This window comes from Lithobates pipiens, unplaced genomic scaffold, assembly GCF_037356315.1.
Source record: "Lithobates pipiens isolate NorthernLeopardFrog02 unplaced genomic scaffold, aLitPip1_a1.2 Scaffold_25, whole genome shotgun sequence".
NCBI classification, from domain to species: Eukaryota; Metazoa; Chordata; class Amphibia; order Anura; family Ranidae; genus Lithobates; species Lithobates pipiens.
This window is the reverse complement of record NW_027507787.1, coordinates 187,007,174-187,025,134: the sequence shown is the minus strand read 5'-3', so window position 1 is coordinate 187,025,134 and position 17,961 is coordinate 187,007,174. Positions and strand designations below refer to the sequence as shown.

The following is a 17,961-nucleotide window of genomic DNA, read 5'->3' as shown; positions in this document are numbered from 1 at the left end:
CCATTGGCTGCCACTGTAGTCCATCACAGACAGCCAATGAGGAGAGAGAGAGGGGATGGGGCAGAGCAGTGGCTCTGTGTCAGGATGGAAAGCAGAGCAGCAGCTCAGGAGCATGCCTTCTTGGGTGCCCCTATTGCAAGCTGCTTGCTCTGGGGGCACTCAACAGGAGGGAGGGGCCAGGAGCACCGGCAGGGGACCCAAGAAGAGGAGGATTGGGGCTGCTCTGTGCAAAACCTCTGCACAGAGCAGGTAAGTATACCACGTTTATTTTTTTTAAATATTTACTTTTATTATCACTTTAACCTGGCCATAGTTGGTGCACATTGCAGGAAAGAAAATCGCTCAAATTCCTCCCACTGAGCTATTGTGTTCTCCCAACGGGTGGGAGGGGGGGCTACTATAGGCACTGGCAATAATTGCATGAAATATCTGATATGCTGATTGTACCCAGGTCGATCTATAAGTGGTTAGAATCTCGGCCATCCCTAATGAACCAGCCAAGATTTGTACTGTTTTTGCCCGGCTTTAGGCTTTAGGTTGATTTACTAAAAGCAAATACATTTTCCCCAGAGCCTAATGAATGTGGTGCAGCTTTACTTAGTAAAGAATACCCAAGCAGGTGCAAGGAAATATAGAAAACAGCATTTTTGTGTCAGAAACCATGAAATCCGGCCGAGACAGAAGTACAGTTAAATAACACTTGTTTAATAATGAAAGTAAAAAGAACAAACGTAGTCAAAACATAGCCAAAGTTCAGTACCCTGAACAGATAGCCAGCCAAGCCAGAAGTCAGGGATCACTGTAGTGGAACAGCAAGCAGGATCTGGAGCCAGAAGGGATGTCAGCAAAGCCAGTCTTGAACAGGATCACAGGACATAGTTTCTGTGATGCTGGCCAAGGCGAAGGCAGAGCGCCTCTGGACTGGACCGATTAAGTAGGCAGGACTGACGAGCAGGATATCATCAACAGCTGAGTAACTTTGGCGAAATAGGAGCCGGTAATTAGCCGACAGCTGAGCAGCCAGCTCAGAGAAGGAAGGGTTGAGCCCGGCCCTGACATTTTGCTTACACATATCAGAATGATGGAAATCAGCAGAGCTTCAGCACATTCACTAAGCTCTGGGGAAAATTAGTGCAACTGTACTTTCCGAGTGCACGGTCTGCCCCTAAAGTCTGCAGGTCTGTAAACTGGTCCTTGGTTTAGAAAGTTTGGAGAACTCGTTCTAATGAACTAGACGTCAAGGATTTTAGCTTTCAAGTTGCATATCCTGCATTGCTCATATCTGATGTTGTTTACCCCCCCCCCCCCAGGTATATCACTGGATGTTCCCTGATAAGCTGTCATGTGGCAGACAGCTTCAGGAGACTGCATTTTATATGGGTATACCTGTCATACTCTGTCACTGAAGCATCTGTACCGGTGTTAAGAAAGGCTTTTTTATTTTTTTTAGGTAGGATGGGGTTAGAGGACATAAAAAGAACAATGCATATGTTGTATTTGCCATGCCTACCGTATTTTTACAGCAGCAGGCTAGGTTAAGAAGCTGCCTGGTTTTCAAAGAAGATAAGCCTACATTTGTGATTGTAACCAAGCTTTGCTGCACTCTATGGTGCAATCATTTATATAAACTGGCATGACTCAACACTTTGGAGACCAATTGCAGGATATTAATATGCTACTGTGAACTTTGCCATTTTATTAAAAGGGGATTTATTGCGGCAGAGCATCCCACAAGACTCTTATAGGCCCATAGATATTTCTAAACACCAGTCTTTCTGTTTTTTGATTGTGTGACAATAATTTGTGTAAAATGAAGGCAATATGTTCATTTCACATGAGGATCTAATGAATTTTCCTCCTTTTTTTTTTTTTTTTTTGTGCCTACCTATGACCTAGAAATAAAAAGTTGAAGGAGAATGAAAACTTACATTTTTGGATACAGTACAGTATGGAGAAAATTCTTGTTATAAAGGAGAAAAATGTTGGGACTTTATATGAGACCTTGGACATCACGTACAAAGGTCTCCATCCTTAATATATTGATACACAAGAGGGAAAAACTAGGGGACATAAAGGACAAGGGGACTTTATATGAAATACGACACTCAGGGTAGGCTGAAACATTAATTATGGTATAAATAATGTTCTGAGGTGACAATAATGGGCATAGAGTAATAATTGATAAATATTTAATTGTAATCAATAGGTAAGATATAAAATAAGAGATAATTAATACAATATATTAATTATATAATTAATTAAATCAATAATATAAAGTAAATAAAATATAATAGTATAATATCTCATAATACAATTTATATCATACAATATCTCATAATAAAAAATAAATATAGTAACATAATAAATAATGTATCACATAATAGAAATAAATAGCAGCAGTACACCCAAAATAGACACAACCATGATGAACATATTGTGATAAAAAGTAAATCAATGTCTCCGCCCTTCGATAGGGCCCATGGTATAAACTATGGATACTGTGATATAGCAGCAAGTGTAAAAGCTTGACACGTTTCGTGGATTTATATCCACTCATCAGGAGCAGCTGGTTGGGAATATCTATAAAAAATGATATACAAAAAATTAATAGTAATTAAAAAATTGGTTGATACAGGAAGAGAGGGAGCAACGCCTATGATCCTAACCCTCTTACCTGTAGCAATATGGTATAATGGCAGAGACGGGTAAATAGTCAATAATAATTGGGATCAAATATATCGGGGGATGATGAACCATCGTCGAAAATTCTTGTTGGTTTTTGTTGTCTTTGTCCCTTTATGGTTTTCTCATCACTTTTTGCCCTGGAGACTGACACCAAGACAAATAATTAGGGTTAATCTCCCCAGTGAAAACACATAAAGCAATGATAACTTGACAGGGGTTTTAACTAGAGGTCGACCGATATGGGTTTTTCTCTGGCCGATGCCGATATTTAGAAATCATGGCGGCCGATAGCCGATATATGATGCCGTTTTTTTTGGGCCGATATGTTAGGCCGATTTTATTTTATTTATTTTTTTCCTTTTTTTTTTTTTTAATCCCCCTTGATCTAACACACCTTTCCCACTGGGGCGTTTTTCAGGCGCTTTTGGGCTAAAAATAGCGCCTGTAAAGTGCCTGCAAAACGGCTCCCCTGCAGTCTGTGTGAAAGACAGAGTGCTTTCACACTGAGACGATGCGCTGGCAGGATCTTAAAAAAAAAGTCCTGCAAGCAGCACGTTTGGAGTGGTGTATATACCGCTCCTCCACCACTTCTGCCCATTGATTTGAATGGGCACCACTGCCGAAGCGCATGCAATGCGATTTGGCAGCAGTGCTTCATGGGCGCATTTAACCTCTTCCTTGGCTGCTAGCTGGGTTATATGTGCCCCACTAGCAGCCAAATAGCACCGCTAAAATGATGGTAAAGAGCCGCTAAAACTTGCAGCGTTTTACCGTCAACGCCTTCCCGCTCCAGTGTGAAAGCGGCCTTCATAAGTGATACAGAAAATTTCTTACATTTAAACATTTATTAAACAAAACAAACCTCCAATCAGTTTACTTGTATGTATCATTTAGATAAAAAAAAAAAAACTATATATTAAATAAAAACAGGTAGTCAAAACTTTTGGACGAAAAAAAAAAAAATGGGCTAACTTTACTGTTTTTATTTTATTTTTATTTTTTAAATAGTGTATTTTTTCCCCAAAAAAATGCATTTGAAAGACCTCTGTGCAAATGCCGTGTGACATAAAATATTGCAACAACCGCTATTTTATTCCCTAGGATCTCTGCTAAAAAAATATATATAATTTTTGGGGGGTCTAAGTGATTTTCTGGCAGAAAATACAGGATTTTTACTTGTAAGCAACAAGTGTCAGAAAAGATTTAGTCATTAAATGGTTAAACTGAGAACTTCTACACACAGAGATGACTTCATTCATTCAAGTGTAAACATTGTATTTTTCTGTTCTTTTCTTGGCAGACTGCCCAGAGAGGAGGAAGATTTCTATGACAACTCAGGCAACTTACACTGACTTCTATTACAGAAGTCATTTGTAAATCCCCCTGCTGTTCTAAATCGGCTTTTTATCAGCACGATCGGCCAATGCCGATTATTTAAAAAACGGCAAATATCGGCCGATATATCGGTCGACCTCTAGTTTTAACACTTGCCTACTATATCCAACCTAACCTTTTGGCTTTTAGCTGTACTATTTAATATGTAGGTGCACAGCTTTACTGGGCCAGTAGGTGTTTTCCTACATATGCAAATTATGTACTACTGGGGATATTATCTGAAACCATTATGAAATATGTTAACATGCTAATTCCATGATATTTCAGAAAGCTCCGCCGCTGATTGCTCGTTGGGTTCCTTTTGCTGCTGTTGCTGCTGCCAACTGTGTCAACATTCCTATGATGAGACAGCAGTAAGTTTTGTGTATTAGTGTGTTCTTAAAACAAATACATTTTATAAAAATTGTCCTTATATTGATATCAAATGTTTTTTTTTGTTTTTGTTTTTTGTCTGTTACCATACAATTTTAGTGTGTAAAAGATTTTGACAGCACAAAACCAACTGTCCTTTGGTACCTCAATGAAGTGTACATCAAACTCTATTCCACAATGTCCCTTAGGCCGGGTTTACCCAGGTACGACACGACAGTCATACCACTTTGAATCCGACTTTGCCCTGCAACTTGAAGTCCAACATGCATCCGACTTCATTGAACAGGGATCTGACTTTGATCGCTGATAATACCAGGCACTGTAAAAAAAAACAGCATGGGTTCCCCCTCTAAGAGCATAGAAGGCCATTCAGTCTGGTATGGATTTTCAGGGGAAACCCCCTGCCCAAAAAACGGCGTTAAGGTCCCCCCCAAAATCTATACCAGACCCTTATCCGAGCACATAGCCTGGCAGGTCAAGAAAGGGGTTGGGGATGAGCGAGCGCCCCCCCTCCCTCCTGAACTGTACCAGGCCACATGCCCTCAACATGAGAGGGTGGGTGCTTTGGGGTAGGGGGTCTGCAGGCGGGGGGCTTATCGGAATCTGGAAGCCCCCTTTAACTGTGTGAAGAAGTATGGGGTACATTGTACCCCTACCTATTCACCTAAAAAAAAGTGTAAAAAATAAAACATTACACAGGTTTTTAAAGTAATTTATTAAGGCAGCCATAGTCTCTTGCGATCTCTTCTCGCCTCTCCGGCTCTTCTGCCTCCTTCGCTGATGTCTTCTGCTTCTGCTGGTTCTTCTCCGCTCTCCATTGATGTCTTCTAGCCCTCTCCGGTTCTCCTCTTTCTGTGTGCTGTCTTCTCTGCGGTCTTCTCGCTCTTTTGCTGGGTCTTCTGCCTCTGTTCTTCTTCCGATGTTGACTCAACGCTCTCTCCCACTCTATTGCTGGGAGGGGGTCACTGGGTGATGTCATTCGTTGGCCCCGTCCCTTATAACGTCACTACCCCATCATACCCCGGGTGGTGATGTCATAAGGGCCAGGGCCTCCAAATGACATCACTAGGTGACCCCGCCCCGTGCCAATATAAGTAGTGGCACATCGCGCACCCAGCATTAGAGTGGGAGAGAGCGTCAAAGAGATTGGAAGAGAGGACGGTGCTGCCTTAATAAATGACTTCATAAATTACTTTAAAAACGTGTAATGTGTTTTGTTTTTGAATTTTTTTTTATTATTTGAATGGATAGGGGTACAATGTAACCCATACTCATTCACATAGGGTGGGGGGCCGAAATCTGGGGTTCCCCTTGTTGGTAAGAGGCCCTTGTCCTCATCAACATGTCCCCCATGTTGAGGGCATGCGGCCTGGCACAGTTCAGAAGGAGGGGGGTGCTCACTCGTCCCCACCCCCTTTCCTGACCTGCTGGGCTGTGTGCTCGGATAAAGTTCTGGTATGGATTTTGGGGGGGACCCCAACGCCTTTTTTCCTGTGGGGGTTCTCCTGAAAATTCATACCGGACCGAAGAGCCTGGTGTGCTGTTGGAGGACATTGATTTGCACACGTCATGCGACATGAGCTCCCAATGTCGGAGCATTTGTTGTACCAGTGTGAACCCGGCCTTAGTCTTCCACAATTTACTGTCCCCTTCCTACAGTTCCCCTATAGTTTTCCACGTTGTCACTTAGGGGTAGATTTACTAAAACTGGTGCACTCAGAATCTGGTGCAGCTGTGTATGGTAGCCAATCAGTTTCTAACCTCAGCTTGTTCAATTAAGCTTTAGCAATTAAACCTGGAAGCTGATTGGTTTCTATGCAAAAGCGAGCCTGATTTTAAACCCTCTAGAGTAGGTGTCTCAAACTGACTGCCCTCCATCTGTTGCGAAACTTCCCATGAGGCATTGCAAGGCTGACAGTTACATGTTTCGCAACAGCTAGGGGGGGGTGCCAGTTTAAGACCCCTGCTCTAGAGCATGGGTTTCCAAGCTATGGACCTCCAGTTGTTCAGGAACTACAATTCCCATTATGCCTAGTCATGTCTTTGTCAGAGACAACGTCAGAGTTTTACAATGCCTCGTGGAACATATAGTTCTGCAACAACTGGAGGGCCGTAGTTTGGAGATCCCTTCTCTAGTCTAGAGCATCCTTTGGTCCTCCACAATATAACTTTCCATAATGTCCCTTAGCCTTCCACAATGTTCCCTAACTTTCCACAGTATGACTTTCCAAATTGTCCCTTAGCCGTGCATAATGTCCTTATGTCTGTGCATAATGAGCAGGGAAAGAGCCAGTAAACATGTAATTTACCGACCCCTTCCTTGTCTGAATAGACAGAGTTAGTGATCGGTTCCAATCACTGACTCTGTTCATTCATAATTGAAGCATAGTAAACTGTGTATAGTATGATTCAGTTTGTGAATGAATGGGAAGCTCTGTACAGAACTATTCTTGTCTATTCATTCTATGCAGCTAAGGCTGTAAAGATGGAGATTAAGGGCTGTGTCCTCAATCTCCTTTCTCCTTCTCAAAGCTGGAACATCAAAAGTCTGTTATCTCACCAAAGCCCCCCCCCCCCCCAACGGGGGCGGGGCTCCTAACAAATGTGCATTTTTTTTTTAAATTTAATTTAAAAAGATTGTAAAAAAATAAAACTCCAATCTCCCTTCGTTCTCCCCAGTATAACCTTCTACAATGTCTACTAGCAGGGGCGTAACTATAGGGGGTGCAGCAGTTGCAACTGCAACCGGGCCCTGTGATGCAGAGGGCCCATGCAGCCCCCTCTACATATGGCCAGCAGCAGCATAGGCAGCTAGGGGTACCAGTGCACCATGCACATGGGTGGCTGGAGGTGGAGGGTGACTAGCAGAGCTCCATGCTCGACCATCGCACTGGCTGCTCTTTAGTTGTGCATTCCCTGCATGACCTGTGTCCTTAGCCGGCTCCTCAGAGTACCCCTCTCCTGCTCCATGCATTGCCACTCAGTCTGATGTCTGTTCTCCCCAGCCAGACAGGGACAGTCCCCCAATGGGGCACCTAAAAATAAAAAAAAAAATATTAAAAAAAAACTACTGATACCAGTGGTGGAACTACGGGGCTCACAAAGGTCCTACCTGTGACCATGCCCTGGAGTTCCACCGCCGGACTCGGAGGGAAGGGCCCTGGCTGGGGTTCAGGGGGGCCCTTCATGGTTTCTTGCATCGGGGCCCTGAAAGTTCTAGTTACGCCACTGTCCACTAGTCTTCTCTAAGGTACTGTTAGTACCTATAAGTGTATCTTGTTTATTGAAGTGCTCTTATCACTTTTTGCTGTGCTCTGCAGGGAACTAATTAATGGAATTGCTGTTACTGATGAAAATGACAATAAGCTGGGACACTCAAGAGTAAGTCAATCCTGTTAAAATATTTAATAAGAATACATCTAAATACATTACAACAGTAACAAAGTTATTGTAATGGACTAAGCTTTTTATGTGATTCCAGATCCATCCCCATTACTTTGCTGTTATCCTGAGTGATTGGGGATTGAGGGCACAATGGGTTTTAAAGAAAACCTGTACAGAAGGACGTATGTAGCATGCCATTGCTGACCTGTCTTGCTAAAAATGCCAATTGTCTGGCTGTCATGCTGGTGCAATTCCCTAAATACTAGTATTACCGTTCATACTTCTGACTTCACCAGCTCTGTTTTGTTCCAAGTCTGTGTCTTTATAAAGTATTGACGTCAGATATAGCCAGTTAACTATTATCTTCCCATGTTGTGATGTACAGGGAGGGGGAAAAAATTATTTTGACCCCCTGCTGATTTTGTACGTTTGCCCACTGACAAAGAAATGATCAGTCTATAATTTTAATGGTATGTTTATTTTAACAGTGAGAGACAACCATAAAAAATATCCAGAAAAGCGCATTTCGAAAAAGTTATAAATTGATTTGCATTTTAATGAGTGAAATACGTATTTGATCCCCTATCAATCAGCAACATTTCTGGCTCCCAGGTGTCTTCTATACAGGTAAGGAGCTGAGATTAGGAGCACTCTTTTAACCTCTTTAGCTCCGTAAGGTTTTACCCACTTAGTACCTGGTGGCAAAACCCTTGTTGGCAATCAGACGTTTCTTGTAGCTGGCTACCAGGTGTGCACACATCTCAGGAAAGATTTTGTTGCAGATCCTCTCCAAGTTATTAAGGTTTTGAGGCTGACATTTGGTAACTCAAACCTTCAGCTCCCTCCACATATTTTCAATGGGATTAAGGTCTGGAGACTAGTTAGGGCACTTGAGGACCTTAATGTGCTTCTTCTTGAGCCACTCCTTTGTTGCCTTGGCTGTGTGTTTTGGGTCATTGTCATGCTGAAATACCCATCCACGACCCATTTTCAATGCCCTGGCTGGGGGAAGGAGGTTCTCAACAAGATTTGACGGTACATGGCCCCGTCCATCGTCATTAGCAAACTTCAGACAGGCCTGTACATGTGCTTTCTTGAGCAGGGGGACCTTGCGGGCAGCTGCAGGATTTCCTTCCTTCACGGCGTAGTGTGTTACCACTTATTTTCTTGGGGACTATGGTCCCAGTTGCCTTGAGATCCTTGACAACATTTTTCTGTGTCGTTCTGGGCTGATTCCTCACCATTCTCATGATCACTGAAACTCCACTAGGTTAGATCTTGCATGGAGCCCCAGACCAAAGTAGATTGACAATTATATTGTGTTTCTTCCATTTGCTAATAATCGCACCAACTGTTGTCACCCCCTCACCAAGCTGCTTGGTGATGGTCTTGTAGCCCATTCCAGCTTTGTGTAGGTCTACAATCGTGTTCCTGATGTCCTTGGACAGCTCTTTGGTCTTGGCCATGGTGGAGAGATTGGAATCTGATTTATTGCTTCTGTGGACAGGTGTCTTTTGTACAGTTAACAAGCTGAGATTAGGCGCACTCTCTTTAACCATTTCTGGATCGCCCCACGTACATTTACTGTGGCAGGGTAGCCCGGGTGCGCAAAGTCACGTACCTGTACGTAACTTCGTGCACGTGGTTTAGGGGGCCCGCGTGCGCTGCTCCCGGGTCCAGCGGCCGCGATGGACACATTGACCTGATGATCGTTCACAAGAGAGACAGAGCAGCAGTGTGCAAATGTAAACAAAGCACACAGCTGCTCTGTCAGGGAGGAAAAGAGCGAGATCATGTTTCAGCTAACCTGAATCATGATCTCTCTTTTCCTTCAGTGAATCCACTCCCCCCACAGTTAGAAACACCTCCCAGGGAACACATTTAACTCCTTGATTGCCCCTGTAGTTAACCCCTTCCCTGACAGTGTCATTTATACAGGGATCGGTGCATTTTTTTTTAGCACCGGTCACAGTATTGGTGTCACTGGTCCCCAAAAAGTGTCACATAGGGTTAGATTTGTCCACCGCAATGCTGAAGTCCCGCTAAAAGTCGCAGATCGCCACCATTACCAGTAAAAACAAAAAAAGTCCCTAAATCGAAACCCTAGTTTTCTAGACGCTATAACTTTTGCGCAAACTAATCAATATACGCTTAAAAAAACATGTAGCAGAATACATATTAGCCTAAATTGATGAGGAAATTTTTTTTTTTTTTTATTATTATTACTGGATATGTATTATAGCAGAAAGTAAATAATATTGTTTTATTTTTCAAATTGTTGTTTTTTTTAGTTTATAGAGCAAAAAATAAAACCTGCATATGTGATCAAATACCACCAAAAGAAAGCTCTATTTGTGGGAAAAAAGGACATAAATTTTATTTGGGTACAGCGTCGCACAACGGCCCAATTGTCAGTTAAAGCGTGCCGTGCCGTATCGCTAAAAATGACCTGGTCAAGAAGTGGGTAAAACCTTCCGGAGTTAAAGTGGTTAAGAAAATGCTCCTAATCTCAGCTGTATAGAAGACACCTGGGAGCCAGAAATCTTGCTGATTGATAGGAGATCACATACTTATTTCACTCATTAAAATGCAAATCAATTTATAACTTTATTGAAATGCGTTTTTCTGGCTATTTTTGTTGTTATTCTATCTCTCACCATTAACCACTTCAGCCCCACACCATTTTGCTGGTCAAAGACCAGACCACTTTTTGCAATTCGGCACTGCGTCGCTTTAACTGACAATTGCGCAGTCGTGCGACGTGGCTCCCAAACAAAATTGATGTCCTTTTTTTCCCACAAATAGAGCTTTCTTTTGGTGGTATTTGATCACCTCTGCGGTTTTTATTTTTTGCGCTATAAACAAAAATAGAGCGACAATTTTGAAAAAAAGGCATTATTTTTTACTTTTTGTTATAATAAATATCCCCCAAAAATATATTAAAAAAAAAACCTTTTTTTCCCTCAGTTTAGGCCGATACAGATTCTTCTACATATTTTTGGTAAAAAAAAACGCAATAAGCGATTATTGATTGGTTTGCGCAAAAGTTATAGCGTTTACAAAATAGGGGATAGTTTTATGGCATTTTTATTAATATTTTTTTTTTTTACTAGTAATGGCGGCGATCAGCAATTTTTATTGTGACTGCGACATTATGGCGGACACATCAGACATTGTTGACAATCACTGCTATATAAATGCAGTGATTCCTGTGTAAATGACACTGGCAGTGAAGGGGTTAACCAGTGGGTGGCAGTGTATGGGTTAAGTTTTCCTAGGGGTGTGTTACTAACTGTTGGGGCCTGGGCTTTAATTTAGTGAACACTGAGCTCTGCTCCAATCAAATGGAGCAGAGATCAGCGTCACTAGTTGCTAGGCAGAACGGGGAAATGCTGTTTACAACGGCATTTGCTCGTTCAGCTGCCCCGTGAGACGATCACGGGTATGCCCACGGCGATTGAGTCCGCGGGACCCGCGACCGGATTGACGGGGGTCCCGACCAGCACGTGAGCGTGCCGCAATGGCAGGACGCCATTAAAGATTGGACGTACCTGTACGCCAACATGCCCGCCCGTGCCATTCTGCCGACGTACATCGGCGTGCACTGGTCGGGAACTGGTTAAAATAAACCTACCATTAAAATTATAGTCTGATCGTTTCTTTGTCAGTGGGCAAACATACAAAATCAGCAGGGGATCAAATACTTTTTCCCCTCAGTGTAGCTAGTAGTAGGTAGTCACATCATGTGGAATCATCTTCAACATTACCAAACAAGTCCAGCCAAATGTGATTAACTGCTACTAGCTGTGGGCAACATGTCACCTTTTTTTTGCCATCATTTTTTAGAACACTAGGCTTAATTGACAAGGATAAGGATCCTTATTATCACAAAATGTGGTTATTTCAGCTGACTCCGATGAGAGCTGAAATTGACAGTCAGATGGATGAAGATGAACATACTTCCTTGTGTTAATGCAGAATTTAGCCTTTTGAGTCTTCAATGAGGGGCATATTTACTAGCCTGTGCAGCATCATTTTAAAACTATCCAAGAGCTCCTACACACGGGCATTCATAAGATGCACATTTACTTTACAGATATATTCCTTTTTTTTTTATATATATATATTTTTCTGCTTACATATGTTTTTTACGTAAGCAAAATGTCAAAGTGCCTTTTAAAAGCAGGAAGTGGTGGAGAGGAAAAGATCTGAAACCTGGAACAAGTAAAATGTAGAACAAGTGGCTTTCCTTTATTTATTTCCTGTATATTCATCTTGCAAATGCCTGTATATATTTACCCTAAAATAACTGCACCTTTAACACCATTGCTTGTTTCACACTCGTGTACACTCATGTAATATAGAGCAGTGATGATATGCTAAGGGCAGCAATCCATAAACACCAATCAGATTTTACCTTTAATTGTTTAACAGCAGACAAAATATTGATGGGTTGCTGTAGGTTACTGCATTGCACTGTGCACTCTGCATTCTTAAGTCTGATTGGTTGATACATTAAGGCTGGATTCACACCTATGCATTTTTAGTGATTTTTGCAGATTTGCACTACAGTCCATTTAACATGGTTTCCTATGGAACACTTTCTGTAGTGCAAATATGCAAAAAGCAGTAAAAATGCATAGGTGTGAATCCAGCCTAACTGTACATTTCTGTTTTAAATTTGCTTCTGGCTAAAAAAAACAACTCTGAAATCACCTTGTCCTTTGAAACAAATTTTTGGTGCAATGTATGGCGAAACATTTTCTGCTGTATTACAGAAAGCCATCAGTAGAGGGCAGCACATTCCTGTCTCTGCTGCCAGATGTCACTCAAAAACAGAAAACCATTGTTACATTCCAGGCAAACCAGTGTAAATAGAGCAGGAACAACCTAAACCAGTCAGAGTACAAAACAATATATAATCCGGTAGACTCGTTTCTGCAAATTATTATTATTATAATACAGGATTTATATAGCACAGACAGTTTATGCAGCACTTTACAACATGGGGGCAGACAGTACAATTACAATACAATTCAATACAGGGGGGAATCAGAGAGCCCTGCTCGTTAGAGCTTACAATCTAGGCAGCAAGTGAAATACACTCTTACTTATGTAATGATGTTCTGCTATGGGAAGTCTGGCCCTCCATCAATTGTGGAACTAGAGTATCGGAATCCCTTGCAGAACCTAGAGCTATATATCTGTGGACCTAAATCACTCTACTTCTACCTCTGTCTAGATCACAGTTTCCAGCTCTGAGCCTTCAGAATCCTAAAAGGTCATGTTTTCCAGCTTTGCAAAGCACTTGCATGGCAATGTCCATAAACGCTGTAAAATGAACGCACATTGATTATTGGCACATTTTATGGTTTGGAAAACATGACCTTTTAGTAGTCACTGAGTAGTGATAATTTTCCAGATTGGTGTTTTTTTTTTATCAGTATAAATTCCTTGTATGTCATTCTTATTGTGGAAACTCTATAATCTTGCTTTCTCTGACTATGTATATTTTTACTTCCTTTGTTAATGTAGAAAGCTGCAATCAAAGGCATCAGTCAAGTGGTAATGTCCCGAATTGCTATGGCTGCCCCCGGGATGAGTAAGTGTTTGCATCACTGGCAAGACAACTGTGCAGTGGTCCTATAACTGTTATTTTGAAGTAGTAGCTTATTAAGATTTCACTCCTTTAGGCTAGGTTCACACTTATCGCCTATCACCTATGGACTTTATGTTTGCACATTATGGGAAACCAATACGGACACACTAACCTATGATCAAATAATGCCTTAGACAGGCTGATGTTTTGTTTGTTGATGGACTTGCTGTACAACATCCTTCTATACTGAATCTGTATTTGTTTACTGCCTTGCCTAAAGCGGGATTAAACCTGCTGACATGGGATTTTTTGTTTTTTTTTCAGACCTGCAAGAGAAAATACTATACATACTAGCTCATTATGAAATACTTACCTTAGAACGAGCCCCCTACATCTCAGCCGATACACGCCGAGGGAGCTGACATGTTCCCTCATCGCGTCTTTCGGGTATCGCGGCTCCAGGCGATGTGAGTGGCTGGAGTAGTGATATCGTCACTCCCACGCATGTGCGCGGGAGATTTCTTTCGGGCAGGGTCCAGCGTCTGCCGGGCTTCCAGCCGAGAATCCCCTGTGCGCATGCATTGCTGCAGTCAGCGGCTCATTGCAAGGGGAATATCTCCTAAACCATACAGGTTTAGGATATTTTTTTTTTACCTACAGGTAAGCCTTATTATAGACTTACCTGTAGGAAAAAGTAAAAATTAAGACTATACAACCGCTTTAATAAAAGTGTTCATCTGCTTGGGCTGTACCTGAGTGTCCCTGTCTTGTGCATGGTTTATTTCTGCCAACAGCCGTTAAGCCTGTTTCCCTTACAATGCATAACATAATAAGACTATACTTTCCATTCAGCAATGCTAGAGTCAGTTTTGACACTTGAGTCAACAACATCTCTAAATCGGATACACAAATAGAGCTTGGTTCTCACTATGAACTGCATTTGAATTGCCAAGGAACTGCACCACATTCCTGTTCATTTCACATACGATTGAGTGTGGTGCAATTCGAGCACATTCATTTAAAATGGGCTCAAATCGCAACGCATTGCACCAAAGTGCATGCGCCTTTTTTGATCGCACCACAACCGGATTGCATGGTTGTTTTGTACCATACGATTCGATGCAAGCAAATATCCTGTGTTTGACCTGCTTTTGGGGTGTTGTTAACTTTGTATTGACAACCACAGGGCAGTGCGGATTGCATGCGGTGCAAGAAGCATGCACAGGTCGCTATGCTTCCCGCACTGCATAAGTGTGTGTCAATAGCCAAAGATTGCCGCCCTATAAATAATAATGAGCGATGCTGTGGCTGCCCCTTTAAAAGTGAATAAATCACCTAATGTTTAATAGTGCAAGCGTAAGACCCCTTACACAATGAGGCAGTTTTCAGGCATTTTAGCGCTAAGAAATAGCGCCTGAAAACTGTCTCCCATTCATTTGAACGGGTGCTTTCACACTGTGGCAGTGCGCCAACGGGGAGGTAGAAAAAGTGCTGCAAGCAGCATCTTTGGGGCGTGTTTGGAGTGCTGTAAAAAGCACTCCAAAAATGCCCCTGTCCATTGAAATGAATGGGCAGCATTTCCAAAGCGCCTTAAAAGTGATTCAAAATGCCGCTAAAGCACCACAAAAATTACTGGCACTTTAGGGGCTGCTTTAGCAGCGCTTCAGTGTGAAAGGGGTCTAAAGGTGGTGGCGCTATTGTGCTCATACAAGTGATATAAACCATGAGATAAATGTACCTTAATATCCAAAATTATGAATAAGTAATATATATGTGTATTGTTTTTATTGCTACTGTATCCCCATTGAATAGATTTTACTTCCTGTCCTGGTAATATAGAAAAGGCAGATCTCTGCCGCCTAATCATGGCTAGTAATGAAAACTTGATACAGATTTTTATTTTACAACTTTACTCATTCTATCCAAAAACTAAAAAGAACATTTTGACTGGAGTTCCAAATTGATCACCCACCAATAGAGGACTTCAGTTACCATCGGTTAACAATGCAAGGTTCCTTTTTCTTTCTGTTGGAATTTCTATTTGTTCAACTGTTCCAAGAACAGTAGGACATCCCTTTCTGCAGATGTTATAGCGAGACTCTAAGTGGGTAAAGCAAACATAGAACTACAGCCGGGAGCTTTCACCACCAGAATCAACGTTCCATGTGTTTTATATTACACACAGTTTTGGAGAAAGACTTAGATTTCTGATATCTGGCAGAGTGACCATAGAAGAAGAACCCAGTGATTGATTGAGCTGTGCAGCATTCACCCATAGCTGGAATTCTTGTTCTTGTTTTTTTTTTTTAAATCCATTTGAAAAATGTTTCTCTTAAAACAGTCACTTCCAGCGCTAATAGGTCTTCCAAGGTGTGGAGTAACGGATGTCAGATAAAATGGTGGTGTGAAAGGTATATATGATATCCAAAACTGGGTGGATGCTGCCTTCCTCAGATGGGGTAATCCGAAAGGAACTACAAGAAAAACAGAAATGGAAGGCACGCATTCCCACCTAACCACCTAGTGCATTACTTATTAGCATGTTTCGGGGGGCACCCCCTTCCTCAGACTAGGCCTAGCTCTGAGGAAGGGGGTGCACCCCCAAAACACATTAGCTGTACCCCGTGTTCTGTGCACCGTGTTTTTAGCCTTTTGTCAGTTGCATTTTGTGAGTTTTTCTTATTATTAAATTATCTTTGGTAATGCACTAAACATTTCTGTTTTTCTTGATGTTTCTCTTCAATAAGTACACAGGAGGAAGCAAACGCCTAGTGCATTACCAAAGATTTATTATTCATAAAGTTAAATGAGAGCCAAATCCATACTCTCAAAAATGGCCAGTGCTTATGTCGCGTAGCCTGACCTGATGCACCGCTGATGCATTTCGGAGGACGCACTCCCTTGCTCATAACTATATTTCTCTCAGGTCAGGTCACGTGACACCAGCACTGGATCATGATTTGATGTGATACAACACATGCATTTCCACTTTTGTGAGTATGGATTTGGTTCATTTTATTATTAATACATCTTTCGTAATGCACTAGGAGTTTGCGCCTTCCTGTGTGCTTTTTTTACAGTTATCCACTAGATTGCCCTATCTGAGGAGGGTTGCATCGACAAAGCATTCCAGTTGAATATTTACATTTAATTGATGATCATCCACACATCATTGAGACTTTGTGGCATTCCTCTGAACACTGGGGTTGTTCATTTTTTCTTGTACAAATTTTTTGGTTTAAAGATAATTCACAAATGATCTGGCACTCCGAAAGTTTATTTTGCACCTTGTATACAAGGGTGCATATGCATTATGCAGTAATATCGATATATGTTTAATCATTTTATGATGATTTTTGGTTTAATACATTGTGATTTCATTTCAGTCCTCTTGCCAATTTTGATGCAGAAGCTGGAGTCTTTCCCCTTTATGAGAGTAAGTAGATAAATAAAAAATAGATTCATTATTATCTATATTATAAGCACATTTAAAGAAAAAAAAAGAATATAGGACTGTTTCCATGGTGGCCAGCCAACTTTTAGGCCTGTTTCGCATGAGCATCTATATAAGACCAGTGTAGTGACAGTTTTGCAGACCTTTTAGCAAGCTGTGTTGAAGCTTTTAAAGTACTATTCAGCTCCAATTTGTAAATGATGAACACAGATCCTAGTGAGAGTGCTGACTGTCACTTTAAACAATCTGCTAGCAGGCTTCAGCACTTCTTGACTCTTGTTGACAGCTTAAAGTGGCAATCGGCACTCCCATTGGGTTCTGTGTTCACCATTTACAAACTAGAGTTGAATGATGCCGTTAAAAGCTTCAATAAAGCTTCCTGAAAGCTCTGCAAATGCTTTGTCAACACTTGCTGTTCACACTGCTCTTATACAAGCTGAAGACCTTGTGAAACAGGCCTTTGTGTGCCCAAAGACATTAGATGGCTTTTGACTTTGTAGGCACCACCTGACTTTCGAAAGATATTCCTAATTAAAGATCCTCCCATAGGCATTCATGCCCAAATTGACTGCATTGCACCAACTTTTCATGGGTAGTAGGTGGCTGGGCAAGTCCAACCTGAAAGAACAATTCTTGATGGATTGGTCAGAGTTGAGCTGCACAATTAATCGTTAAAAAATCGTGATCTTGATTCAACCCCTCTGACGATCCCTATCGCAGAGTTTGCCAATTCTTTCATTTAGCAAGTGGAAAGACTTATCTGCTCACTCAGCTGTCAAAAGAAAACATCTGGGCAGTCTGCCAAGTTTTTAAAATGAAACATTGTAACTAACTCTTCCTTCTTAGATCAAAAGGATAAACTTCTGTGAGTAAAGAAAAAATCCAGGCAGTCTGCCAAGTTTTTCAAGAGGAAGTAAACCCTGATGGGTTTACTTCCTCTTTGTCTCCCTGCAAAGGTAAAGCATAATGGGCTACTATGCATCGCATAGTAGCCCATTATGTGTCCCTTACCTGACACAGGAGCCAGCGAAGTCACCGCTGTCCCCTGTAGCATCAAGCGTCCGTCTTATTC

The 17,961-nt window shown here is 41.7% G+C and overlaps 1 protein-coding gene across 1 annotated transcript in view; it reads left to right on the top strand.

The window, feature by feature from the left end:
- SFXN2 (sideroflexin 2) overlaps positions 1–17,961 on the top strand; it is a 107,697-nt gene that overhangs the window by 77,772 nt on the left and 11,964 nt on the right. The window contains exons 6-9 of the mRNA XM_077455299.1: positions 4,348–4,433; positions 7,773–7,833; positions 13,372–13,438; positions 16,822–16,871. Coding sequence (XP_077311425.1) covers positions 4,348–4,433; positions 7,773–7,833; positions 13,372–13,438; positions 16,822–16,871 — 264 coding nt within the window. The remainder of the gene's footprint in view (positions 1–4,347; positions 4,434–7,772; positions 7,834–13,371; positions 13,439–16,821; positions 16,872–17,961) is intronic.